At 60.7% G+C, this 25873-nt stretch overlaps 2 protein-coding genes across 3 annotated transcripts; one reads left to right on the top strand and one right to left on the bottom strand.

The window, feature by feature from the left end:
* The first annotated feature begins 778 nt into the window (after nt 1–778).
* Nucleotides 779–16570, top strand: DDX55 (DEAD-box helicase 55). The gene is made up of 14 exons (XM_002723340.5): nt 779–967; nt 4126–4176; nt 4262–4348; nt 4986–5077; nt 5203–5265; nt 6035–6184; nt 7061–7250; nt 11145–11227; nt 12446–12577; nt 13311–13403; nt 14281–14395; nt 14973–15141; nt 15447–15739; nt 15884–16570. The coding sequence occupies exons 1-14, from the start codon at nt 860–862 to the stop codon at nt 16058–16060; spliced, it is 1803 nt and encodes a 600-aa protein (XP_002723386.1). The 5' UTR covers nt 779–859; the 3' UTR covers nt 16061–16570.
* Nucleotides 16571–16897: 327 nt separating this feature from the next.
* On the bottom strand, nt 16898–25873 carry EIF2B1 (eukaryotic translation initiation factor 2B subunit alpha). Of its 2 annotated transcripts, none has more exons than XM_051828881.2 (9): nt 25721–25873; nt 24701–24802; nt 23581–23717; nt 23206–23322; nt 21682–21798; nt 19962–20026; nt 19174–19249; nt 18091–18216; nt 16898–17620 (listed from the first exon to the last, which is right to left on the bottom strand). In XM_051828881.2, exons 1-9 carry the CDS (start codon nt 25854–25856, stop codon nt 17453–17455), a joined length of 1044 nt encoding a protein of 347 aa, XP_051684841.1. In that variant the 5' UTR covers nt 25857–25873; the 3' UTR covers nt 16898–17452. The 2 variants fall into 2 exon arrangements, with proteins under 2 accessions (XP_051684841.1, XP_069922209.1); XM_070066108.1 differs by having other exon boundaries at nt 19962–20030; nt 21686–21798.

Here is a 25873-nt window from a genome sequence, read left to right as displayed (position 1 = left end):
CTTTGATGATTAACTTCTCAAGTATTTTTTTTTTAAATTTTGGGGAAAAGTCTGAATTATTCGCACTCACTCTGCCACTGGCTTATGGATGTGGGAAACCAGTTTAAGAGGCTCAACGACTGGCCCAAGTCGGTGGGACGGAAACAGCTCGCACTAGCAACTTCCTCCAGGGGCCCGCGCTGTCCGCGCTCTAACGGTCGTCTGGGAGGGAGGGAGCAGGCTTGGAGCTGGCAAACGGCTCCGCCCCGGGCGGCCGCGCCGCTTCGGGCCTCGTCCCCCGCGGTGACCGCTCTGCGCCCCGCTGGGCGCCGGGCACTGGTGTCCGCCCTGGCGGGACGCGCCTCCCGCGCGGGCAAGTTCCCGAAGCCAGAGCGAGAAGCGCCTCCAGTCCGCCGGGCGCGCTCCCACACGCCACGGCAGCCGGGCCTGGGCCAGCGAGGCTGGGTCCCGCACGGCAGACGCCCGCCCTGTCCCTCAGGGCCCGCACCGATGGCGGGCGGCGCGGGGTGGCGGCGCGAGGACGCGCCCGCCCGGCCCTGGGTCGCGTCCCGGCACCGCTTTGCGTGTCCGCGAGCCGGGACGCGGCCGCGGGGCCGTGCTACCACCTGCCTCTGACGGGCGCCTGGCCGGCATTCCTCCCGCCGAAACTCCCGCTCACCTCACGAAACGGCGCCGGGAGCCGAGGCGGCTGCGCAGTGCGGTGCGCGTGCCCGCCTAAACCCCTCCGCCGCGGCCTCCGGAACCCTGTTGCCGAAGCACGGTTTCCGCCCGGCCGCTGCGCCGCCGGAAGCGGAAGTGCTCGCTGGCTGGGTCCGCAGATGTTACGGCGGCGGCGGCGGCGGCGGCGGGGCCTGGCGCCATGGAGCACGTGACGGAGGGCTCCTGGGAGTCGCTGCCGGTGCAGCTGCACCCGCGCGTGCTGGGCGCGCTGCAGGAGCTGGGGTTCCCGTACATGACGCCGGTGCAGGTGAGGTCCGTTAGGGAACGAAGTCGGGAGTAAGCCACTTCGGCCGCTGGCGGGTGTCCTGGAAGTGTGTGCAGGCGTGGGATGGGTCAGGTGCGGTGCTTGGGCCGCCCCAGGAGTTGTCATTTAGCTGAGGCCTGACAGCTGCCTGCGGGTGAGCCGGGGAGATGCGGATGCCCTGGGCTGGCTCGCATGAGCTCCGGGCTCGTGCGTGGTGTAAGACGTGCACGCCAAAGGCCGGATCGTGCAGGGTCTGTGGGGACATGGACTTGATTCTCAGCGCAGGGATGCCGTGGAAGAGCAGAAGGGGTGTGGTGTGCAGAGGACGGGCTTTCCGGTGAGCGAGGCAGCAGGCCGCTGGCGGTGAGATGGCGGTGGCTTGGAGATGGGTGGCAGAGTGCGATCCAGAAGTCAGGTTAGGGTAGCGTTAGGTTTGCGGAGGGACCGGGTGTGGGGGTTTATGAAAGAGGAATCTGGATGACCCGAGGTTTTGTTTTTAGTAGCTGGGTGGACGGTGTTAACCACGCGCTGATGCGGAAGGCTGAGAGGGATTCCGGGTATCAGATCGGAGTTGAGGTGTCGGGCAGATTCCACAAGAAAGGCGGGGTGGGAGCAGGTGGTGGGAGTGCCGTGCCTCGGGTGGACCCAGTGTCCGTGCCTCGGGTGGGCCCAGTGTCTCCATGTGTCTCCGTGTCTTGGGTGGACCCAGTGTCTCCGTGTGTCTCCGTGCCTCGGGTGGACCCAGTGTCTCCGTGTGTCTGTGGACCCAGTGTCTCTGTGTGTCTCTGTGCCTCGTGTGGACCCAGTGTCTCCGTGTGTCTCCGTGCCTTGGGTGGACCCAGTGTCTGCCTGCAGAGCTCACCCTGGAGCTGTTCCCACACACAGAGCCGTTGGCCACTTGACATACGCTTAGTCCAAACTGAGAGGTGCTCTGTCTGTCAGGACACTGAATTTTGAACACTTGCTATGAAACATCAATGGAAAATATCTTGTTAATTATTGAATACTGACTAAAAGCTAAAGTGATGATATTTTGGACATATTGGGTTAAATAAGGTATACTATTTTTTTTTTTTTTTTGATAGGCAGAGTGGATAGTGAGAGAGAGAGACAGAGAGAAAGGTCTTCCTTTTGCTGTTGGTTCACCCTCCAATGGCCAGCGCACTGTGCTGTTCTGAAGCCAGGAGCCAGGTGCTTTTCCTGGTCTCCCATGGGGTGCAGGGCCCAAGCACTTGGGCCATCCTCCACTGCACTCCCTGGCCACAGCAGAGAGCTGGCCTGGAAGAGGGGCAACCGGGACAGAATCCGGCGCCCCAACCGGGACTAGAACCCCGGGTGCCGGTGCCGCAGGCGGAAGATTAGCCTAGTGAGCCATGGTGCTGGCCATAAATAAGGTATACTATTGAAACTTCTTTCACCGTTTCTTCTTACTCTTCTCGTGACTCCTAGAGAACTTAAAGCCGTGTGTGTGGTTCACATTATATTCCTGTTGGACAGCACTGATCCAGAGCAGGGGCCTCGGTTTCGGCCTTGATGGTGTCTTGTCTGGAAAATTCTTTGTTGCGGGGCTGTGCCGAGCACTCTGGTGTTCGCGGCATTCCTCGAATCCGCCTGCCCGAAGCCCGCGGCAGGTCCCTGCTCCCTGGGCTTGGACAACCAAAAGTGTCTCCAGATGTTGCCAGGTTTTCCTTGGGGAGGAGCCGGGGAGCGGGGAGGGCAGAGATGTCGAGGCTGAGACCCACTTGTGTGGAGGCCGTGGGAACCTGTGACAGTGCTGTGCTGCATTTGTGCAGGCTCTGGGGACCCGACGTGGGGTCCTAGTGGGAGCAGCCTGGAGGCCAAGGCCTGGATCTGCTTCTGGTTTAGCTACTTTGGTTGTTGAAACCAGAGCCCCCGGCTGCTCGTACCGTGTGGAGCCCTCCACGTTAGTTAACATGAAAGGGTTTATTTGAGTCGTTGCACCTGGTTTCAGAGCTGGACGAGACCTTGAACCACGGGGTCTGCAACCCCTTCCTGATCTGAGGAGGAAAAGTAGGGGGCGGGGCTGGAACCCAGGACTCTTGGCACACTCTGCGTGCTCACACTGCTGGCATGCCTGCTGTGTCCCCTCCGCCCTGTCTGCTTCCTCTGAGTCCCCTTGTGGTGGGGTCCACTGTAGCCTTTTTTTTTTTTTTTTTTTTTTAAGATTTATATTTATTTGAAAGAGTTAGACAGAGACAGAGAGAGGAGAGAGATCATCTGTCTGCTGGTTCACTCCCCAAATGGCCGTAGTGGCCAGGACTGGGCTAGGTCAAAGCCCGGAGCCAGGAGCTTTCTCTGGGTCTCCCACATGGGTGCAGGGGCCCAAGCCCTTGGGCCGTCCTCCGGTGCGTTAGCAGGGAGCTGGATCCGACGTGGAGCAGCCGGGACTCAAGCTAGCGCCCATACGAAATGCCAGGTTAACCTGCTGCGCCGCAGTGCCAGCCCCTCCACCGCGACCCTTACTGTCCAGGGTGTAAGGGGCTGGGCCTCCCCACGCAGCCCGGGGTGTCCTTACTGCCCAGGTGTAAGGGGCTGGGCCTCCCACGCAGCCCGGGGTGTCCTTACTGCCCAGGTGTAAGGGGCTGGGCCTCCCACGCAGCCCGGGGTGTCCTTACTGCCCAGGTGTAAGGGGCTGGGCCTCCCACGCAGCCCGGGGTGTCCAGTTACTGCCCAGGGTGTAAGGGGCTGGGCCTCCCACGCAGCCCGGGGTGTCCTACTGCCCAGGTGTAAGGGGCTGGGCCTCCCACGCAGCCCGGGGTGTCCTACTGCCCAGGTGTAAGGGGCTGGGCCTCCCCACGCAGCCCGGGGTGTCCTTACTGCCCAGGTGTAAGGGGCTGGGCCTCCCCACGCAGCCCGGGGTGTCCTACTGCCCAGGGTGAAGGGGCTGGGCCTCCCACGCAGCCCGGGGTGTCCTACTGCCCAGGTGTAAGGGGCTGGGCCTCCCACGCAGCCTGGGGTGTCCAGTTACTGCCCAGGTGTAAGGGGCTGGGCCTCCCACGCAGCCCGGGGTGTCCTACTGCCCAGGTGTAAGGGGCTGGGCCTCCCACGCAGCCCGGGGTGTCCTTACTGCCCAGGTGTAAGGGGCTGGGCCTCCCACGCAGCCCGGGGGTCCTTTAACCAGCGCTTTGTTCTCTCTCTAGTCCGCCACCATCCCTCTGTTCATGAGGAACAAAGACGTGGCTGCGGAAGCGGTGAGTACCCGGCACGGAGGCGGCCTGCTCGCGTGGCGTCCTCAGCTGAGCGCGAGACAAACCACAGCTCCGCCTCCCTCCGCAGGTCACGGGCAGCGGCAAAACCCTCGCTTTTGTCATCCCCATCCTGGAAATTCTCCTGCGAAGGGAAGAGAAGCTAAAGAAGAGCGAGGTGAGCGTCAGGTGAGGGAGCCGCGGGCCGAGCGAGGGGCGGGTCTAGAACCCGGAGCGGCAGCGCCCAGCTGCGGCTCGGGACTGGCCGAGTGTGCGGGCTGCCGTGCGGATCAGTCACGCAGTCACGCCGCCCGCAGAGCTGGCTCGCCTCGGGCGCTTGGACGCCCCGTGGTGTGTGCAGGGCCGGGCTTTCAGGGTTTCGAGCCGAATTGGTGATGTTGCTGTGGGCCCCCAGTGTGGTGCCAGCATGCCCTCTAGCTTGTGACAGCGTGTGCTGTGCACAGGACACCTGTCAGGCAGCCTCGTTCAGGCACGGTTAGAGTGCTGCCGGGAGTGAGCTGGATGTGGACGCGCCGGAGACGTGTGAGCGTGTTAAGTGTGGAGTCTCGAAGGCTACGTGTTCATGGGTTGGTGGAGCCGGGCTGCGGTGCGTGGCTCACATCTGGCCCACACGGTGTTCTCGGGGAGCACCCGTGCCCTGATGTAAGGGCTGACCCGTGCTGTGACCCCGCTGCTGAGAAAGTACAGGAAGTGCTGTCCTCTCTGGAACTTCCCTCTGTGGGGTGGAGGGCGGGGGCCTGTGTGACGTTGCCGAGAGCCCTGTGCACTGACAGACCCTCCCCTCGCGTGGGCAGGTGGGCGCCATCGTCATCACCCCTACGCGCGAGCTGGCCATTCAGATCGACGAGGTGCTCTCGCATTTCACCAGGCACTTCCCGCAGCTCAGGTAAACCCCGCGCACGCACGCACACACGCACTCACGCACGCTCGCACGCTCGCATGCACGCTCGCCCTCCCCGGGAGCGTGGCTGCTGCTGTGCGCACGTGCTCAGAGACCCGCTTACTGTTCAGCCAGATTCTTTGGATCGGAGGCCGGAATCCTGGAGAAGATGTCGAGAGGTTTAAGAAGCAAGGGTAAGCTCACTTCCGTCTGTCCGTTCTTTGCTTGCCCATGGCACTGAACCCAAGGGGAAGCGGTGTGTGTTGTGGGCCTGACTGAGCGCCTGTCCAGCAGCCTCTTCCGCAGAAGAGGTGTGTTCTCCAGGCCGGCTCGCTGACTGCTCCCGTGAGGCCCTGACGAACGCGGCTCGGGAGAACGGTGGAGATGATGTGGGCTTGGGGCTGTGGGGAGCTGGCCAGGAGGTGCCCCTCACTCACGTCCAGCTCAAAGGACCAGCCCAGGATTGCCAGGTTTTGAATTTTTAACATGGAAGATAAAATTCCACATTTGTACTTTTCTTTCCTTTTTAAAAAGATTTATTTATATGCAAGGCAGAGTAACAGAGAGAGAGGGAGAGCCAGATCTTTTATCTGCTGGCTCACTCTCTAACTGCCCACAGCAGCCAGGGCCGGGCCAGGCTGAAGCCAGGAGCCAGGAGCCCCATCCTGGTTTCCGACAAGGGTGGTTGGGCCCAAGCACTTGGGCAGTCTTGTGCTGCCTTCCCAGGCGTGTAAGCCGGATCGGAAGCAGAGCAGCTGGGACCTGAGCCCGCACTCTGCGAAGGGATCCTGGATGTATCCCACATGGAGGCTTGGCGCCTGCGCCACAGCGCCTGCTTTCCCGCTCGTGGCCTCCTTCTGTTCCTGGGCCTTAGGGGACTTGGGGAAAGTGGCCCTTCCTGAAACCCGGTACTCACGGAACTCCCATGATGCAGAGGTGCTAAGGGCGACCCTCTTCCCCTAGCGGGAACATCGTCGTGGCAACGCCGGGCCGCCTGGAGGACATGTTCCGGAGGAAGGCTGAGGGCCTGGACCTGGCCAGCTGTGTGAAAGCCCTGGACGTCCTGGTGCTGGACGAGGCCGACCGACTTCTGGACATGGGCTTTGAGGCCAGGTGCGCCTCCGGGGGCTTTGGGGCGGGCGCAGGTGCCGTAGGAAGGAGGGTGGATGGATTCCTGTGGCCTCGGGGTCGCGCGTTTATCACCCGTGTGTGCTGGAAATCGTCCGCGAGCTCGACCTTCGGAACTCTGCCGCCCAGTTTGATTCGTTTCTGATCTTCCCTCGTGGTCTTTAAGTCTCTTTATTTTTATTTTTTGGTGTTTTTTTAGTGAACAGCTTCATTGGGATGTAATTCATATACCATCTCATTCGTTCATTTAAGCCTACAGTACAGTGATTTTTCATCTCAAAAGGTTTATTTATTTTTATTTATTTATTTATTTTATTTTTGACAGGCAGAGTGGACAGTGAGAGAGAGAGACAGAGAGAAAGGTCTTCCTTTGCCGTTGGTTCACCTTCCAATGGCCGCCGCGGCCAGCGCACTGCGCCGATCCAAAGCCAGGAGCCAGGTGCTTCTCCTGGTCTCCCATGGGGTGCAGGGCCCAAGCACCTGGGCCATCCTCCACTGCACTCCCGGGCCACAGCAGAGAGCTGGCCTGGAAGAGGGGCAACCGGGACAGAATCCGGCGCCCCGACCGGGACTAGAACCCGGTGTGCCGGCGCCACAAGGCGGAGGATTAGCCTAGTGAGCCGCGGCGCTGGCCTTCAGAAGGTTTAATTTCAGAGTCTTTTATGATCATTACACAGCCGTAACTATGTTCTTACGTTGGATAATTGAAAGTGTAAAGAAGCACGAATGACCATAATCCTTCTTAAGTCACACGCGCTGTAGGTACTGGGCGGCTCCCCGCAGTCTTGTTAAGCCCCGTGTGGCACAGCGGCCCTGTGTGTTGACGTGCTGGCGAGCGAGGCTGAGTGAGCCCTTTTGCAGCATAAACACCATCCTGGAGTTCCTGCCGAAGCAGAGGAGGACGGGTCTCTTTTCCGCCACGCAGACGCAGGAGGTGGAGAACCTGGTGAGGGCCGGCCTGCGCAACCCCGTCCGCATCTCGGTGAAGGAGAAGGGCGTGGCGGCCAGCAGCACGCAGAAGACGCCGTCCCGCCTGGAGAACTCCTACATGGTGAGCATGTGCAGCTCCGCCGGCCCGCCGCTCAGGGCTGTGGTCGCTGTCCCGGGATTTGCCTGCTGTTTCCCAGGATAGCAAATCAGAGACCTTGTGGCACCTTTCACATGCATTTGGGGACAGAATGAGGACAGATGGTCTGGGTGGCCCTCCTTGTGGCCTGAGTGACTAAGTCCACTGGGCATAGGGTTTGTGTTTTTATTTTAAAGATTTATTTTTATTTATTTATTTGCAAGAGTTACACAGAGAGAGAAGGAGAGGCACAGAGAGAGAGAGAGATCCTCCATCTGCTGGTTCACTCCCCAAGTGGCTGCAATGGCCAGAGCTGCACCCATCTGAGACCAGGAGCCAGGAGCTTCTTCCAGGTCTCCCAGGCGGGTGCAGGGGCCCAGGGACTTGGGCCCTCTTCCACTGCTTTCCCAGGCCATAGCAGAGAGCTGGATCGGAAGTGGAGCAGCCAGGACTTGAATTGGTGCCCGTATGGGATGCTGGCACTGCAGACAGTGGCTTTACCCACTACACCACAGCGCCAGTCCCAGCATAGTGTGTTTTTTAAAGAAAGGTATTTATTTATGAATTGGAGAGACAGAGGGTGCCCCCAGCTGGTGGTTCACTCCCCTGATGCCTACAGTGGCTGGGTCTGGGCTGAGGCCAAAGCAGGGAGCTGGGAACACATTCCGTGTCTTCCACATGGGTATCAGGAATGCAACCTGCTGCCTCGCAGGGTTGTCTTAGCAGGAAGCTGGAGTCAGGACTGGAGCTGGGCATTGAACTTGGGCATTCTGATGTGGGATGCAGGTTTGCAAACACCTGGCCCTGCTTCTGTGTGTGTGTGTGTGTGTGTGTGTGTGTTTTAAAGATTGATTTATTTGAAAGACTGCAAGGAGGGCGAGGCAGAGGTAGAGAGAGAGATTTTCCATCTGCTGATTCCCTTCCCAAATGGCTGTAACAGCCAGGGCTGGGCCAGGCTGAAGCCAGGAGCCAGGAGTTTCTTCCGAGCCTCCCACATGGATGCAGGGACCCAAGCACTTGGGCCATCTGCTGCTGCTTTCCTGGGTGCATTAGCAGGGAGCTGGATTGGGAGTGAAGCAGCCTGGACTTGAACCAGTGCCCACGTGGGTTGCTGACGGTGGCGGCCTTACTGTGCCACAGTGCTGGCCCCTGTTTATGTGTTTTAAGCACATTGTCCACTGCCCGTCCATGCCTGGGTGGGTGCAGGCACAGTTGCACACGGTGGTCTGGGCCACACAAGAGCCTGTGTCAGCAGGGCGGCTAGATGTGAAGGAGAGCGGAGTCAGAAGCCGAGTCTGAAGGAGACTGTCAGGCGGGGGCGTTCCACCTGCGCCCTCGTGTCCTGCGTGGTTTTTTTTTTTTTTTTTTTTTTTTTTTTGACAGGTAGAGTGGACAGTGAGAGAGAGACAGACAGAAAGGTCTTCCTTTGCCGTTGGTTCACCCCCAGAATGGCCGCCGAGGCCAGTGTGCTGGGGCCGGCGCACTGCGCTGATCCGAAGGCAGGAGCCAGGTGCTTCTCCTGGTCTCCCATGCGGGTGCAGGGCGCAAGCACTTGGGCCATCCTCCACTGCACTCCCAGGCCACAGCAGAGAGCTGGACAGGAAGAGGGGCAACCGGGACAGAATCCGGTGCCCCGACCGGGACTAGAACCTGTTGTGCTGGCGCCGCTAGGCGGAGGATTAGCCTAGTGAGCCGTGGCGCCGGCCCGTGTCCTGCGTGTTTGACCGTGTCTGGAGGACCTCGCTGCGGTGTTCGGGAGTTTGTCCCAAGCATTGGGCGGGCCTCGGGGGGTAGGCTGTTCAGTGACCGGGCCACCTCATCCCTTTCCCCCTTCGATGGATGGGCCATGGGGCATCTGAGGGCGGGGCAGTGGGGAGGCAGCACCATCTAGGAGTTCAGAGCGTCCCAGGCCAGGGGCACTGCTCACAGGGCCCAGCAGAACATTCCGGGCACGGGGCTTTTCTTTAGGGCCAGAGGGGGGCTCCGCAAGCCCTGAGCATGGCTGCTGCTCGTGGAGAGGGGAGCCCAGTCTCCCCTGGCTGCCGTGGACGCGGGCGTGGGCGCGGCTGCTGTCCCGTCCCTGGCACGGCCAGGCAGATTGAAGATAGAGTGAGCCTTCGAGTTTGTGCCTCAGAAGCCGCCCCTCGTGCACATGCCTGCGTGTTGCTGAGTGTTCTTCAGCCTCTTCGGAGCAGGAGCTGGGGGTGGGGGCCAGGGCAAGCCTGCCTGGGGGGCACAGCCTGCCTGGGGGGGGCACAGCCTGTCTGGGGGGGACACAGCCTGCCTGGGGGGGCACAGCCTGCCTGGGGGGGACACAGCCTGCCTGGGGGGGCACAGCCTGCCTGGGGCGGGACACAGCCTGCCTGGGGGGCACAGCCTGCCTGGGGGACACAGCCTGCCTGGGGGACACAGCCTGCCTGCCTGGGGGGGCACAGCCTGCCTGGGGGACACAGCCTGCCTGCCTGGGGGGGCACAGCCTGCCTGGGGCGGGACACAGCCTGCCTGGGGGACACAGCCTGCCTGCCTGGGGGGGCACAGCCTGCCTGGGGGACACAGCCTGCCTGCCTGGGGGGGCACAGCCTGCCTGGGGGGCACAGCCTGCCTTTGGCCCTTAATGAACGGGGTGAACTTGCAGGCCCCACTGGAGAGCATCGGTGCACACCCACGGAAGGTGTTTGGGGCGGTTCGTAGTTCCCAGGCGGTGCCGATGCTGCTGCTGCACACTGTTGTGTGGTCGCAGTCCTGCTCTGCCCGTTTGCATTCACCCACGTGAACGTGTAGACACATGAGTTCATGGAAAGGAATTTGAGACTGGGAGTGGTGGCAAAAATCAGGGGGATGCACTCAGGTGACTCGAATTGGGGCTGGAATGGAGCACCTGGTGCATTGAGAGAGACTGTGGAGACCATCCCTGAGACGCCCCGAGACCCCCCGAGACCCCCTGTACCTGTGCAGGAGAGACTGGAGAGCCCTGCAGGACTCTCCATGTAGCTGTGCTCACCCCTGCGGCCTGGTGCCTGCGCGTGTGCCGGGGCAGTGTGCTCACCCCTGCGGCCTGGTGCCTGCGCGTGTGCCGGGGCAGTGTGCTCACCCCTGCAGCCTGGTGCCTGCGCGTGTGCCGGGGCAGTGTGCTCACCCCTCCGGCCTGGTGCCTGGCGTGTGCCGGGGCAGTGTGTTCACCCCTCCGGCCTGGTGCCTGCGCGTGTGCCGGGGCAGTGTGCTCACCCCTCCGGCCTGGTGCCTGCGCGTGTGCCGGGGCAGTGTGCTCACCCCTCCGGCCTGGTGCCTGTGTGTGTGCCGGGGCAGTGGGCTCACCCCTCCGGCCTGGTGCCTGTGTGTGTGCCGGGGCAGTGTGCTCACCCCTGTGGCCTGGTGCCTGTGTGTGTGCTGGGGCAGTGTGCTCACCCCTCCGGCCTGGTGCCTGCGTGTGTGCCGGGGCAGTGTGCTCACCCCTGTGGCCTGGTGCCTGCGTGTGTGCCGGGGCAGTGTGCTCACCCCTGTGGCCTGGTGCCTGTGTGTGTGCTGGGGCAGTGTGCTCACCCCTGTGGCCTGGTGCCTGCGTGTGTGCCGGGGCAGTGTGCTCACCCCTGTGGCCTGGTGCCTGTGTGTGTGCCAGGGCAGTGTGTTCACCCCTCCGGCCTGGTGCCTGCGTGTGTGCTGGGGCAGTGGATGACATCATTGCGTAGTTACGTCACTGTGTGACTGAGATGAGCATCGTGGCAGCGCCCTGTGGGCTCCATGCTGGGTGCCCTGACGCTCCTGAGCCCAGTCTGTCCGTTCACAGAGGACTCAGATCCCTGAGATTCATGGCTGAGGCTGAAAATATCTGAGGAGTCACCGTTGCCAGTGTTTTCTCTCACTGGTTTTCCTTCTCTGCAGGTGTGTAAGGCGGATGAGAAATTTAATCAGCTGGTGCATTTTCTTCGCAATCATAAGCAGGAAAAACATCTCGTCTTCTTCAGGTGACACTCTAGGCCCTGGGCAGGGGGGTGGGGGTTCAGGCCCCTCTCCCCCAGCTAAAGTGCAGGTGCACTGGCCCTCGGGTTTGGGATCCGTCAGGACAGGGCTGTGGGGGGGCCTTCGGCTGCATGTAACTGAGAGCCCAGCTTCCTGGCTCCAATGGGAGGGGTCGCCTTTCTCCTGCAGAAAGCAGTCCAGAAGTAGCCATGTCCGACGCTGGCTTAAGGCCTCTGCACGGTCAGGGCTAATGTTCCTGGGACCTCCTTGGTCTTCGCTCCCCTGTGTCACCCTCTGTCACATGCTGGTGCAGGTGGAAAGGCCGGGAGGGGCAGTGGTGGCCAAGCTGAAGGCTGTCTCGGGCAGCCTCCCGTGGAGACGGGAGCAGGGCACGCTTCAGTAGAGGGCAGCTGGCCAACAGCCCCGGAAGACGGGGGCAGTGAGCCCTCGAGAGCTTCGCGGGCTCAGTGGAAGGGCGCAGTCCCGGGGGATGACCCCTCTCAGCCCCTTTTGTCCTTGAATGGCAGTCGGAAGGCTGACATCTCTTGGGGTGGTGTTGTGGCACAGTGGGTTAGGCTGCCATTTGGGACACCCGTAGCCCACACTGGAGTGCTGGTTTGAGTGCTGGCTGCTTGTTTCTGATCCGGCTTCCTGCCGCTGCATCCCGACAGGCAGCAGATGACGGCTGAAGTGTTGAGGCCCTGCCACTCACATCGGAGACTCAGGTGGAGCTCTGGGCTCCTGGCTTTGGCCTGGCCAGCCCTGACATTTGCAGACATTTGGGGAGTGAGCCAGCACAGGGGAGATACATCTCTCTGTCTTTCAAGGAGATGAAAGAATATAAATTAAGACGATCTGGGCGAGAGGCTGTGGTTGGCCATCTGTGGGCCGTGTGCTGAGCCCCAGGCAGCTGGGGTGCTCTGAGATCTCGGGCCCTCGTGCCGGGGAGATTCCCTCGCTGGACCAGCTTTTGGCAGTGGGAGTACAGCCTTGTGGCTTTAACACCTGTTTAATGGATTCTGCCAATAGATTGGCCTTTCGTTGGCGGAGAGGGTCTCGGATCTGGAGCTGAGCCGCGGCTGTTACTTGGAGCCGTTCCCTCCCTGTTCTCCCAGAGAGGATCAGGACTCAGTCGGCCGTCCGCGTCTGTGCTCACGGCCGCCTGCCCCAGCTTAGGACGACCAGCGTGGCCCGCGCCGCTCAGCCTGTGTCCCCTCTCGCAGCACCTGCGCCTGCGTCGAGTACTACGGGAAGGCCCTGGAGGCCCTGGTGAGGGGCGTGCAGATCCTGTGCATTCACGGCAAGATGAAGCACAAGCGCAATAAGATCTTCATGGAGTTCCGCAGCCTGCCGAGGTGCGCCGGCCGCACGGGGGGAGGGTCGGCTTCCGCGCGCCGCCCCGCTCGCTCCCAGCCCCTCTGCCCCGGCCGCCGCCCCGCTCGCTCCCAGCCCCTCTGCCCCGGCCGCCGCCCCGCTCGCTCCCAGCCCCTCTGCCCCGGCCGCTGCCCCTGCCCCTGCCCCTGCACGCGTTGTTTTCTCACCTGGACCTTCTCCGCGTTCCCGGTTTCCACATCTCCACAGCCGCTCCGCCCTTCTCTGGCCTCAGCCCCACCAGAATCTGGGGTCCACAGAGACTGAAACCGGGTGTTTTGCTCACACGCCTGGCCCTGGGGAGGACAGAGGGGCAGGGGGAGCAGCCGGGAACCCGCGGTCCCGAGTCTCACTGGTCTCCGTGTGTGGACATACTTTTCTGCCGTCTCCTCCCTGGGCAGCACAGGGCAGAGGGGCACCTTCCGTGCTGCCCCTGTCCTTGTTTTCTGAGGCAAAGAATGAGACCACCCATTTAGTTTTTCACATGGAAATACACATTTAGAAACCCTTTCTCTGCCCCTCCTCACAGTTTTCATTGGGAATTTGTAAAGGATTGGGGATTCTTAGGGGAAAAAAACATCAAATTATCATCCATGAGCATCCGCTTGTGAACAGCTCCAGAGCCGCGTGTGGGTGTGGGTGAGGTCGGTGCAGACTGGTGAGCGAGACGCGGCCTGCTCGCTCACCGTGCCGTGTGCCTGCCGTGTTCTCTTCCAGTGGGATCCTGGTGTGCACGGACGTGATGGCCCGCGGAATAGACATTCCCGAAGTGAACTGGGTTTTGCAGTACGACCCGCCCAGCAGTGCGAGGTACAGTGTGGTGGGATGCTGCCCTCTGTCCTGGAATTGAGCCTCATGGAACAAGAATCCTGAGTGTGAGAAATGTACTCCGAGGTTCACCAGAACAGTGTTTATTTATTTTTATTATCTTTTATTTACTTGAAAGGCAGAGTTGGAGAGAGAGGAGAGCCAGAGACAAATTGGCCATCTGCTGGTTCACTCCCCAGATGGCCATAAAAGCCAGGGCTGGGCCATGCCAAAGCCAGGAGCTTCTTCCAGGGTTCCCACGCAGGTGCAGGGGCCCAAGGACTTGGGCCATCCTTTGCTGCTTTCCCAGGCACATTAGGAGGGAGCTGGATTGGGAGTGAAGCAGCCGGGACTTGAACTTGCGCCCATACGGGATGCCAGCCCTGCAGGTGGAGGTTTAACCTGTGACATCACAGCACTGGCCCCTACAGAACCGTCTCTCGCCTCACAGAGACACAGCCTGTGGCATGTCATTAGTGACACATTGCAGCAGTTACAGAAATGTTTAAATGAAAAAATTTCCGCCCATGAAAATATATTTTCCCCACAGAAACAAAATCCACAACACATGCTCCCAAACACGGGAAGTGGCTACTTCAGAGATTAGACTTTGTTTATTCTTTGTATTTTACATTGTTCCCAGATTTCTCACTGGGACCATGTCCTGCCTGTATGGCCCAAGAAAGACAGGAAAGTAGTTGGAGCAGAGGTGAGGTGTCTCTGGGAGTGTGTGCAAGGCCCCCTAGTGGCAGCCCTCCATCTCCCACCCTGGTCAGCAGCCGTGTCAGCCCTGAGCTGTGGGGTTGGAGCTGCATGCTGTCGCCCCACACTGCTGCCACCCCGCGCTCACCGTCACCCCGCGCTCCTGCCCCTCCCGCAGTGCGTTCGTGCATCGCTGTGGTCGCACCGCACGCATCGGCCACGGCGGCAGCGCTCTGGTGTTCCTCCTGCCCATGGAAGAGGCCTATGTCAATTTCCTAGCAATTAACCAAAAAGTAAGTTTTCATTCATTTTATTTATCTGAAAGGTAGACATGGACCTCCCTTCTGCTGGTTCTCTTCACGCCAGGCTGAAACCAGGAGTTGGGGGTTCAGCCCAAGTGATGCGGACCAGACCACTTGGGCGGTCGCATGCCACTTCCCAGGGGGCACCGGGACGCTGGAGTGAGGCAGAGCTCGGATGCCAACCCTGGCCTGCAGTCGGGGATAAGGGTGTCCAAGCTGCATCAAATGCCCAACCCAGCTGTCTGTTTAGGATGTCAGGGAGAGGCTGCAGACTCATGCGGGCTGGGCTGGTCCTGCCAGGGACCCCGGCTGGCTTCATGTCTGTGGAGGTGCCGGCCTTCTTGGGGCCCGGGCCAGGGTCCCAACTTAGGACTGCCGACCTAGGGTTACCATCCTTTGCTACCACGTCAGAATTATCACATGGACTCTGTTTCAATAATCTTTAAGAACAGTTTTTGAACCAAGTGATATACTTGGGTGGGATCGGCTTTAGGCCTGTGAGTGGGGAGCCCCCGGGCTGGCTGAGGTGATGCTGGCGTGGGAAGCTGAGCCCGTGGTCTCTGTGCAGTGTCCCCTGCAGGAGATGAAACTCCAGAGGAACCCAGCGGACCTGCTGCCCAAGCTCAGGTCCATGGCCCTGGCCGACAGAGCTGTGTTTGAAAAGGGCATGAGAGCCTTTGTGTCCTACATCCAGGCCTACGCGAAACACGAGTGCAACCTCATCTTCAGGTTAAAGGGTGAGCTGGGCCTGGCCGTGCCGCGTCGTCGGAGCTGTGTGACAGTCTTGGGGTCAAGCCGCGCTCTCGCAGCGCTGTTAGGCGCCTGTCAGGGTCACTGCCTCCAGGCGTTTCAAAGGGCGACTTCCTGGGCTTTGAGCAGACGCCGTCCACCAGTGCCCAGCTGCCGAGTCTTCCTTCCACCCTGTACACGTGCAGCTGTCCTTGTGTTCAGAGAGTGACTCCACTAGGTCCTGTGGTTAGGAGCGGTACTGTCGGGAACCTGCCCTGCGTGGGTGGGCTAATGCTGCTCTTTGTTCAATCAGATCTCGATTTTGCCAGCCTTGCTCGCGGCTTTGCCCTGCTGAGGATGCCCAAGATGCCGGAACTGAGAGGGAAGCACTTCCCAGACTTCGTGCCTGTGGACGTTGACACGGACACGATCCCATTTAAAGATAAAACGAGAGAGAAGCAGAGGCAGAAACGACTGGAACAACAAAGGACAGAGAAAAGCGACAATGAAGGGAGAAGAAAATTCATAAAAAATAAAGCTTGGTCCAAGCAGAAGGCCAAAAGGGAGAAGAAGAAAAAAATGAGTGAAAAAAGGAAAAGGCAAGAGGTACAGTTGGCCACTTTATCCCTTGTTTAAGTTTCCATAGCTTAGCATTCCGAACAGATTGTATGGTGTGATGGTGACAAACTGCTGGTTTCACGTGGGTATGGCTGGAGAAATTCAGGGGTTTGTGGCTTCTCCTGCATTTAGGGCTCCGATATCGAAGAGGAGGACATGGAGGAGCTCCTTAATGACACACGGCTCTTGAAGAAGTTAAAGAAGGGCAAGATCACCGAGGAGGAATTCGAGAAGGGGGTGTTGACAAGCGGGAAAAGGCCGAGCGCGGCGGCGGACGTCGGGGGCTCTGACGTGGAAGACGCCTGCTGATGCCCAGTCCCTGGTGAGCATAAGACCAGGGCCGGCTGGCGAGCAGGGCTGAGGGCCTGCCTCAGTCAGACACGGGGGGACTGCACGCTTGTCTGGGTTTTACTGAAATCCCAGCAGCCCTGGAGGCGGGTGTCACAGAAGGAAGTTTGACAGGGAGTGAACACAGGCGTCAGCGCTGGCCTTGGTCGCTGTCTGTCCCTGGATTTCACACTGCAGTCTGCTTTATGCAGCTCCTTAGCACGGTCAGGCGCCCGACCGCCCTGGGCCCCTGCGCCTACGCGTACTGCCCTTGGAGCCCTGCGCCTACGTGACCGCCCTGGGCCCCTGCGCCTACGCGTACTGCCCTTGGAGCCCTGCCTGCAGCTCCTCATAGCGGGCGAGTGTGCTGGGCTTTTGCTGTTTTAAGAATCACCCCCAGGCAAGTATCAGAAAAGCGGAGGAATCGGGTCCTATTCTGGGGAGGGCGTTTTGAATTTCACGCCTCCTGTTGAATAAACCATGCCTTTCTGATTGGCGTTTCTGTCGTTGTGGAGCGCCAGGCAGAGCTCCTATGCCAATTCGCTGCCCTAAAGCCTGCAACAGCTCGGGCTGGGCCAGGCCAAAGCCAGCAGCCCCAGAACACAATCCAGGTCCCCGAGGGTGGCAGGAACCCCGTCATTTGAACTGTCATCAGTGACTCCCCGTGTCTGCATCAGCAGGAAGCTGGAGCTGGAACCCAGGAACTGAGGTGGGGCACGCGAGTGTATTAACCACCAGGCCAGCGCCCGGCCTGGCTGTGGGCGTGCTGCCGTGTCTGACCAGAAGGGCCGGCCTGCCTTACTGATGCACACATCAACATCGTGATCCTAGTTTATTTGAAAAGATGCCGAACCTGTTCCCAGGCAGGATGTTTAGGACCCAGACACATGTAAAGGAAGTCACCATCTCACAGAGGCAGAATGTGAGGTTGCAGTGTCGGGGAAGGTGTCTCCGTGTGTGCCAGGCTGTGCGGGCTACGAGCGCCCGTGCTGTTTCTCCCTCCCCCTCAGTGGTCTCCCGTGGGGCGGGAGCCAGTGCAGGGATGCGGCACTCGGCCCTGTTCACCGCCTGAGCCAGAGGCACACTCGGCTCGTGTTCTTCACCTTCCTGCAAGGCGCCGTGTGACAGGCGTCCCGGTCACGCCGTGGAGGCCTGCGCTGCTTTCGGCAAACTGTTTGTTGAGCTGCTGAAAACCTAGGATGAGCTTCTGGAGACCACAAGCACAGTCTGGGTTGAGGGCCGTGAATGCATTGCGAGGCGAGTAAAAAAGACCCCAAGATTTCAGACTTGAAGTTTCCAGTGGTCCGTCAATGTTCATTAAAACAGTGCAGTTCTGGCTGGCTCGCCGGGGGCGTCGGCAGACAGGGGCCTGCGTTACAGATACAGCTTGATGAGCTCATCGCTGACCGCGGAGGGCGTCAGCACACCCAGGTCCGTGAACAGCAGGGTGATCAAGGACGGGGCGGTGTAGTCGACCCATGGGTGCTCCTCTTTGAGGTCCTGCCCGGTCTCTACGGACTTGAGCAGAGTGTCTGCCTTGTACTGCGGGGATAAGAGCACGCGTTAGTGGGAGGCCTTGCGCCAGCTCGGGCGTGCTGCTACCTCAGACAGCTCTGGCAGCGTGTGGCCAGGAGGGGGCCAGTGCTTGCCACGTGCCAGGCCCTGTGGACAGCCGGAGTCCCCAGCTCCTGTCAGATGACAGACAGGAAGCAAGCCAAGTGACAGTGAAAGCACTTGCCCCTGGTCACAGGTTTGCGGGGGTGGGGGGGGAGCTGAGTGGATTCCAAAGCTGGGACCCCGGCTGCCAGCCTCCTGGCTCCTCTCCTCACACTCCACTGGCTATGTGGGCAGGGGGCTGCAGACTGAAATTCTGGGGACAAACATGGAGTGCAAGTTTTAGGACCCCCGACTGATGCTGGAGAGAACGGCAGTGGCAGGTGAATGTCTAACCGGAACGCTGGTGGCACTAGTTCTTCCAAGGGTTAGGCCGAGTCTCCCATGCCCCCTCTTGCCTTAAACTTATCCGGCACGTCCTGCTGGTTGAGCGGGAAGAGCCGCACAAACTTGAAGCTTTCTGCGACCACGTAAAAGGGCTTGTTCTGTGCCTTGGCGCACACAGCCATCTGGTTGGTTCCAATCTGGGAAGACAGGGCGAAGGGGAGCTCCTAGAGCAACTCTGACGTGGAACCCGCAGCAAGGGCACAGGGCTTGGAACCAGAGGGCCTTTCACAGAGGTCCCAGAGTCAGAGGTCCCTCCGCACCCGAGAAGACGCCCAGCATCACTCGACCTGAGGGCCCTGAGGGAAATGGACCTCCGCGCGTCAATGAGACACCAGCCAGGGCTTTGGCTCGGATCCACCATGTTCACAGGGGCAGGACGCAGAAACAGCCCAAACAGCCCAAGCTCTGGGATGCACACACAGCGCGCCCCCCACTTCAGTGCCACACATCACGTGGTACTGCGTAGACATGCAGGCTGCTTACGGATCAGTTAAAAAGGGAACAGTGAGGGCCAGACACGTGCCCCGTGCCTACACCTCGGCAACACCGTGCCCAGCCACAGCAGCCGTGCTCACAGGTAGCAGAAAGCAGAGTGGAGGCGACCAGGGCCTTCAGGGAGGCTGAAAGGCTGGTAGGTGTTTAATCGCGACGGACTGCGTGAGGAAAGAATGGAAAGTTCTGGAAACAGACAAGGACAGTCAGCGAGGCTGTGAATGTACTCAGAGCTGCTGAGCCGCACTTATTATGTGGCAGATCTGTTCATGTATCGACCACAAATGAGAATAAACTGCAGACCGACGTTTCCCAGATAAGCAATGCAGAGAAGATGAATTATGCTGAGGTCAGCGCCCCATTAAAATAACAAAACTGCCAACCCCAACTCTAATTAAGACTCGTTTCGTGTAAATACAAATTATGCTGTGTAAATATAAATTACCCCATCTTAATTTATGCACATCAATCTCCAAGGAAAATTAGAACAAAATTTGATTGAGCGGTGCAGTGGCTTATGGGATCTCACAGGGCGGCCCTGGCGTGGAGAGGCACACAGCACTGTCAGCGCCCAGGTCAGCGGGGAGAGGGGCGGCCCCTACCTTGTTAATGATGCCTCCGTTTTCTACAACTCCTTCAGCACCAACTATGACGAGGTCCACTTTCTCCATGATATAGCTAAAGGAACGGGAACAGCAGTGCTGTTGACGCTGGGCCCTCTGGGAAGATCCGTATTCCCTTTCAGTACGGAAGGCGCCAGCCACGATGACCTTTTATCAAAAGAGCACTCGAGCCCGGCACTGTAGCAGAGGCACGCGGCGACCTCAGCCAGGCGCGTGCGTGGCTCAGAGGGGTTTGGCTGCCTCCAGGTATACTGAGAGTGTTCCTGACTTCCTTCACCGCCCACCTTGGGCGCTTGCCTCCCACGAACCATCACTGCTGTTCTAACACCCACAATCCAAGGGACGCGTGACGCTGGTCTCGGGAGAGAAGCTGCTTGGTGAGCTGAGTGCCCAGCACGCTGCTGCCCCTTCCCCCCAGGGGAGCCCAGCCTGCACGGAGGCTGCCCCAGCACCCAGGACATGACAGCCCAGCCTGCCCACGGCTGGCCCCGGGAGCAGCTGAGCCTTGGCTGGAGAGCCCCGATGACCTTGACCGCTGACCCACCCGGCCTTTGGACCTGGCTCTTTGAGTGCACTGACCCCCCTGCCCGTGGCACACGGCTCAGCAGGTGACACCCCACAGCCCATCTTCCACCCACACTGTCCAGACCTTGTAATGCCTTGCTTGTTAGGGCAGCTCTTAATTAAGAGGCGGGACGCTGCCCAGGGCGGTTTTATGACTGCCTCAAACCTTCACCCTGGGGGGGGCAGGGGCTGGTGGTGCTTACCCGACAGCAGCGTCCAGCACCACGGTGACGGGGACGTTGAGGTGGCAGAGGGCTTTGGCCATTTTCTTACTGAAGATGACATTTTGAGAACGTTAGATAAAGTGACGTCCCTGAGTCACTGAAGCTGGGCACTGACAAGCCGTGTCGGTGGAAACTCAGTTATATGGACTGTGGTGCGGATTCCAAGGCTTGCACTTGGGCTCCTTTAGGAAAGAACTGAAAGCAGTCGGACGGAAGAGGGAGGAGGGGGAGAGTCTCCCATCCTAGAGGCCTGCAGCAGCTGGGCTGGGGCAGGCAAAGCTGGGAGCCGGGAATGCCATCGGTCTCCCACGAGGTTGGCAGGGGCCCAAGTGTTTGGGCCATCTCCTGCTGCCTCCCAGCTGCACTGGCAGGGAGCTGGACTGGAGGCAGGGCCGACACAGCACAGGAGTGGCTTTCTCACGTGGCAGCTTAGCCTGCTGCGCCACGACACCCAGCCTGAGAGCTGGGGTCAATGGGGTTCTCTAGGAAGCAGTATGTCAGGAGAACTACACTCTCAGGGACTCTGGGTAAGACAAGGAAACTAAAAGAAAAAAAGACATGTTTTGCTTTATCTTCCATATAGAGATGGAGATGTCAATTACCTATTCCTTGATAAGCACTTTTTAAAAATTTTTATTTATTTGAAAGAGTTACAGAGAGGTAGAGACATAGAGGTTTTCCATCCACTGGTTCACTCCCCAAATGGCCACAACGCCTGGGGCTGACCCAATCCAAAGCTAGGAAACCCACTGGGGTGCAGGGGCCCGAGGACTTGGGCCATCCTCTGCTACTGTCCCAGGCACATTAGCAGGGAGCTGGATTGGAAGTGGAGCAGCCAGATCTTGAACCAGTGCCATTCGAGATGCCAGCACTCCAGGCTGGGACTTTAACCAGCTATGCCATAGCGCCGACCATGATAAAAATTTTCCAATGAAACAATCTCTCGGGTCAAGCATCTTGGCCCAGTGGGTTAAGTTGCCACCTAGTGTGCTGTTATGCCATGTGAGAGCCAATTCAAGCCTCAGCTGCTCCAATTCCCATCCAGTCCTTGCTAATGTGCCTGGGAAGGCAGTGGAAGATACCCAAGTACTTAGGCACCACCACCCACGCTGAGAGGCGACAATGGAGTTCCTGGCCCCTGGCTTTGGCCTGGCCCAGCCCTGGCTGTCTTGGCCATTTGGGGAGTAAACCAGCAGATGTCTCTGTCTCCTCTATCTCTGGAAATCTGCTTTTCAAACAAATCTTGCTAAAAACAAACAAAAATAAACAATTTTGTACTATGGCTTATTGCAGATTCCTGGTGAACCAAAGGCAAGGCTGTGTGGGGGGTGCATGCTGTGTCCGTGCTGTGGCTACGGTGGGTGCTGGGCAGGCTGCATGGGGCGTGCTCTGTGCCTGCGGGTCTGTGGTGGGTGCTGGGCAGGCTGTGCGGGGGTGTGCGGGCCTGCTCTGTGCCTGCAGGTCTGTGGTGGGTGCTGGGCAGGCTGTGCAGGGGTGTGCGGGCCTGCTCTGTGCCTGTGGGTCTGCGGTAGGTGCTGGGCAGGCTGTGCAGGGGTGTGTGGGGTGTGCTCTGTCCTGGCGTGGCTGGTGGGCAGGCTGTGTGGGGGTGTGGGGCGTGCTCTGTCCTTGCGTGGCTGGTGGGCAGGCTGTGCGGGGGTGTGGGGCGTGCTCTGTCCTGGCGTGGCTGCGCAGGGAGTACTTGCCCGGACAAGTCCGGCTGCGACTCTGTGATGTAGACACTGAAGCGCTTCTTGGCCGCCACGGCTGCCTCCAGGACCCTCAGGACCACCCTGGAGTAGGCGTGCGTCAGTATCCTCTGTGGGCAGAGAGGAAGTTGGTCAGACGGCCACTCGCGGGGTCCCCCGCCACCTGCACGGTGCCGCGTGTTCCCGGCGCCCAGGCTGCTGTCTCCTCACGGACCAAGGGTACTCAGAACGGAGCCCTGTCGTGTGCTGAGTTTCGATGCTGAGAGCGGTGCTGGCAGGGGACTGCAGTGTGGGTCTCCCCTCCCCTGGCAGGTGCAGGGGGGACCCCCACTGAGGTCCTCGTGAGCCTCAGAGGCCTGGCTGCCTGTGTTCTGGGCTGTGACCTGTGCACTGGGGCCTGCAGGCACCAGGCAGGGCACCCATCCAGGCAGGCCCGCAGCAAGGCAGACAGGCCACGGGCCTGGGCGCCACAGCTCCTGCTAGTGCCACGTGCTCTGACCACTGCCAGGCGTGTGATTTGGAGAGAAGCTGAAGGTTCACGACTTCCATGCTGGCTAACTAAGTTTAAAACCTTCCATGGGTGCAATCCGCAGAATCGGCAGGACCACCGGCTAGGCAGAGCCCAGGGGCTGTAACGCACAGGGGTGGACACGGCTCCAGCTCCTTTCAGGGCCTCACGCCAGAGCCTGGTAGAACTGCAGGTTCCCAGGCCCTGCCCCAGAGCCTCCTGAATCAATCTGGACTGAGCCAGGACCCCCACATTCCAACTCGTGCGGCTCTCCTCTACGTGCAGTCTGAATCGGTGCCCAGTAGGGATGCAGGTGCAGTGGGACGTGTGTGCAGCACGCCGCCCTGGAGCAGGGGCCCACAGAAGCCCAGCGGAACGCAGTGTGGCGCCACGGCCTGGGCGAGAGGCAGTGCCAGCCTCCCCTCGTTTCTCCTGGCTTCTGTCCTGAACAACACTTCAAAGGTGGGGGCAGGTGATGAAACAGCGCAGCATTTAAGAGCCTGGCTGTGGTTGGACACGCTCGTGGGCCGCGGAGCCGTCTGCTGGCGGGAGGGACGCCACTCAAGGCGATTACCCTGTGCCGGGAGCCTGGCTGAGCGCATTTCCTGTCCCCTCACACAGCCCTGCATCGCTGTGACAGCGTCGCAAACCAAGTCAAGGGGAACACACCGTCCTCGGGCAGACGCCAGCAGGAACACGTGCTGAGAGCTGCTCTGGGACTTAATTCAGGGCAGTCTGCTGCTCCCTAACCAGGGAGCCACCCCTGGTAAAGCACCTCATTAAGTCGGGACCGGCCCTTGCTGTCCCCTCTGCCCTCCGCCTGTTCCAGTGACACCGACGACGTGTGCATCCACAAGCACTGGCTGTGTGCCAGGCACGCTGCCGCAGATCAAACGGCCGTGCAGAGAGGTGGAGCGACTCGTCCGAGGCTGCGCAGCGGGAGAGGTGGGGCTGGGAGTCTGACTTCGAGCGCCTGCTGCTCCTCACCACAGGGCGGGCATCTACTCACCGCCCCATCTTTGATGAAAGTGTGGCACAGGTCTGCAATTTTATTTCGCGACAGAGAAATTCTCCTGAGAAAAAGCTCTCCCCGCTCAATCATGATCTTCTTACACTTGGAATAATCCTGGGAGGGAAGGCACAGATGAGGGGGGAGACCAGGTCAGCGAGAACATCTGCAGCAGCAGACAGACGGCGGGGCGGGGCGGGGCCAGGCTGGACAGGCAGGGCAGGGCTGGGCAGGGCTGGGCAGGGCAGGGCTGGGCTGGGCTGGACAGGCCGGGCCGGGCTGGATGGGCAGGGCAGGGCAGGGCAGGGTAGGGCAGGGCAGGGCTGGACAGGCCGGGCAGGGTGGGCCGGGCAGGGCAGGGTGGGCAGGGCCTACCGAGTACTCCAGGGAGGTGAGGCTGATGAAGCGGAGGAAGAGCTCCCCGCCGGAGGACACGGCCACGGAGGAGTCCACGCCGCACAGCGTCTCTATGGCGCTGGTGAGATTCGCTCTCAGGCCCTGGATCGTCTCCCCTGAGATGAGCAAAGGCGCGGTGCTCATGTCGGCATCCAGCGCCTTACTGGGCCATTCGTGCACTCACTCCGGCCAGGCACCGCGTGGAGCCGGGCACACGCTGTGACCCAGGCAGGCGGGCTCTGCCGACGGCGCTCCCTCCCCCGTGGAGGCGGCGACCAGCAAGCACTCTCAGACACACACAAGCCAGTTCCAGGCTGTCACGAGGAGACAAAAGCCGGGCGATGACTAGGAGGGCCACTGAGTGGGGTCGGCCTCTGGGGCGGAGGGCCGTCCACACCGTGACCTGAAGAGGAAGGGCGGAGCCACAGGAGGCCCACCCACCACCGTGCTGAGGCCCTGAGACGGGGACCACCCGAGACCAGGGGGCTGAGGCCCGTGCTGGGGGCAGCGCAGGGGCCGGGACGAGGAAGTGTTTGGAAGTCACTCCAAGCCCAGAGCGCCACGCTGCAGGCTGCCCTAGGACACGTCCCCAGCCAGCCCTGGGATGGAAGGAGGCTTCAGTACTGCTGTGTTGCCGATACGAACGTCACGCCAGGCCCAAGTGCTCACACTGAGAAAGCTGGCGAGCAGACTCACGACGGGCACCGCTCCTGCCCGACGCATCAGTCCCCGAGTGCCCACAACAGCCAGGGCTGGGCCAGGTGAGGCCGGGAGATGAGAAGGCAACACAGGCGGCAGGGACGCCCGTACCGGAGCCAGCGCCTGCTGCCTTCCGGGGTGCACGGTCCCAGGAAGCGGGGACTCAAACCCAGACGCTCCGGCCGTTTTCCTACCCTGCGTCTTCACTGCGAGGCCAGACACCGGCCCCTCCACTGCCGTGACTTAGGCCTCAGGGCTCCCTTGACTTAAAGGGCTCCCTCTGCACTCGGGATAATTCGAGGGCTGCTGCCAGTGAAAGGGCCAAGCTGAGCTTGGGACTGCGTTACCCTGGGCGGGCGCCCCCGCCTCTCTCACTTGGGCCAGCATCCCCAGGGCTGACCTGTGTCTCTCTTCAGGAACTCCAGCAGGGTCCGGATGGCGGCCACCGCCGAGGCCATGTCAGGGTCTCCTCTCATCTGAGACTTGAAGTACTGGATCAGCTCTGGGAAGGGAGAGAGACGGGGCCCACTCAGTTCATCTAGCAGGTGGACGACTACATGACAGCTAGAGACGAAGTAATAATAAAAATCCCTTGTTTTCAGAACAGGGATGGGAGAGCCACGGAGTGGGGTTCAGAAACCCCACGCCCCGACGGTCGTCTTCCTTCCCCTCCTCGGCCCAAGTTCTTTTTTTTTTTTTTTTTTTTTTTTTTTGACAGGCAGAGTGGACAGTGAGAGAGAGAGAGACAGAGAGAAAGGTCTTCCTTTGCCGTTGGTTCACCCTCCAATGGCCGCCGCGCTGCAGCCGGCGCACCGCACTGATCCAATGGCAGGAGCCAGGTGCCCCCTCCTGGTCTCCCATGGGGTGCAGGGCCCAAGCACCTGGGCCATCCTCCACTGCACTCCCTGGCCACAGCAGAGAGCTGGCCTGGAAGAGGGGCAATCGGGACTAGAACCCGGGGTGCCAGCGCCGCAAGGCGGAGGATTAGCCTAGTGAGCCGCGGCGCCGGCCCGGCACAAGTTCTGAAAGGACCCCGGACTCGGCCATCGGGCCAGCTTCTCCTGCATCGCTCCTGCAGCCCGCGCGAACCCAGGTCCACTCGGGCGCACGCCGACGCCCGCCCACTGCGCCCCTGCATTCCTTCCCGACGCCTCGCGCCTCCGCCGAGGGCCGCCGGGGCGGGGGTCGCGCTCCTGACACCGCGCCCTCCGTCTCGCGAGGGACTGCCCGGCGACGAGGCGCGCGTGGGCGGGGCCTGCGGGCGTCTCAGGGTCCCGGGGCAGCGAGAGCGGTCTGGTGGCGCCGGCCCCGGCCGAACAGCCCGAGCTCGTACAGGGACCTCTCCCGGAGCCCTGCCCCGGTGTGCGAAGCCGGGACGAACGTCCACGCGGCTCCGCAGCCCTGGCCCGACTCCATTTACCCTTGTTGTCCATGGTGCCCTCCGGACTGTGGAGGCCAAGGGTCCCGACGCCGCACGCGCTGCCTCGAGCTGGTCCAGCGAGCGAGCCGGCTGCGGGTCGGACGCTGACAGCGCGCGGCGCACCTCCGCGCCTCATTTCCGGCGCGCCGGAGG

Source organism: Oryctolagus cuniculus, chromosome 21, assembly GCF_964237555.1.
Source record: "Oryctolagus cuniculus chromosome 21, mOryCun1.1, whole genome shotgun sequence".
Lineage (NCBI taxonomy): Eukaryota > Metazoa > Chordata > Mammalia > Lagomorpha > Leporidae > Oryctolagus > Oryctolagus cuniculus.
This window is presented reverse-complemented; position numbering and strand designations above follow the sequence as displayed.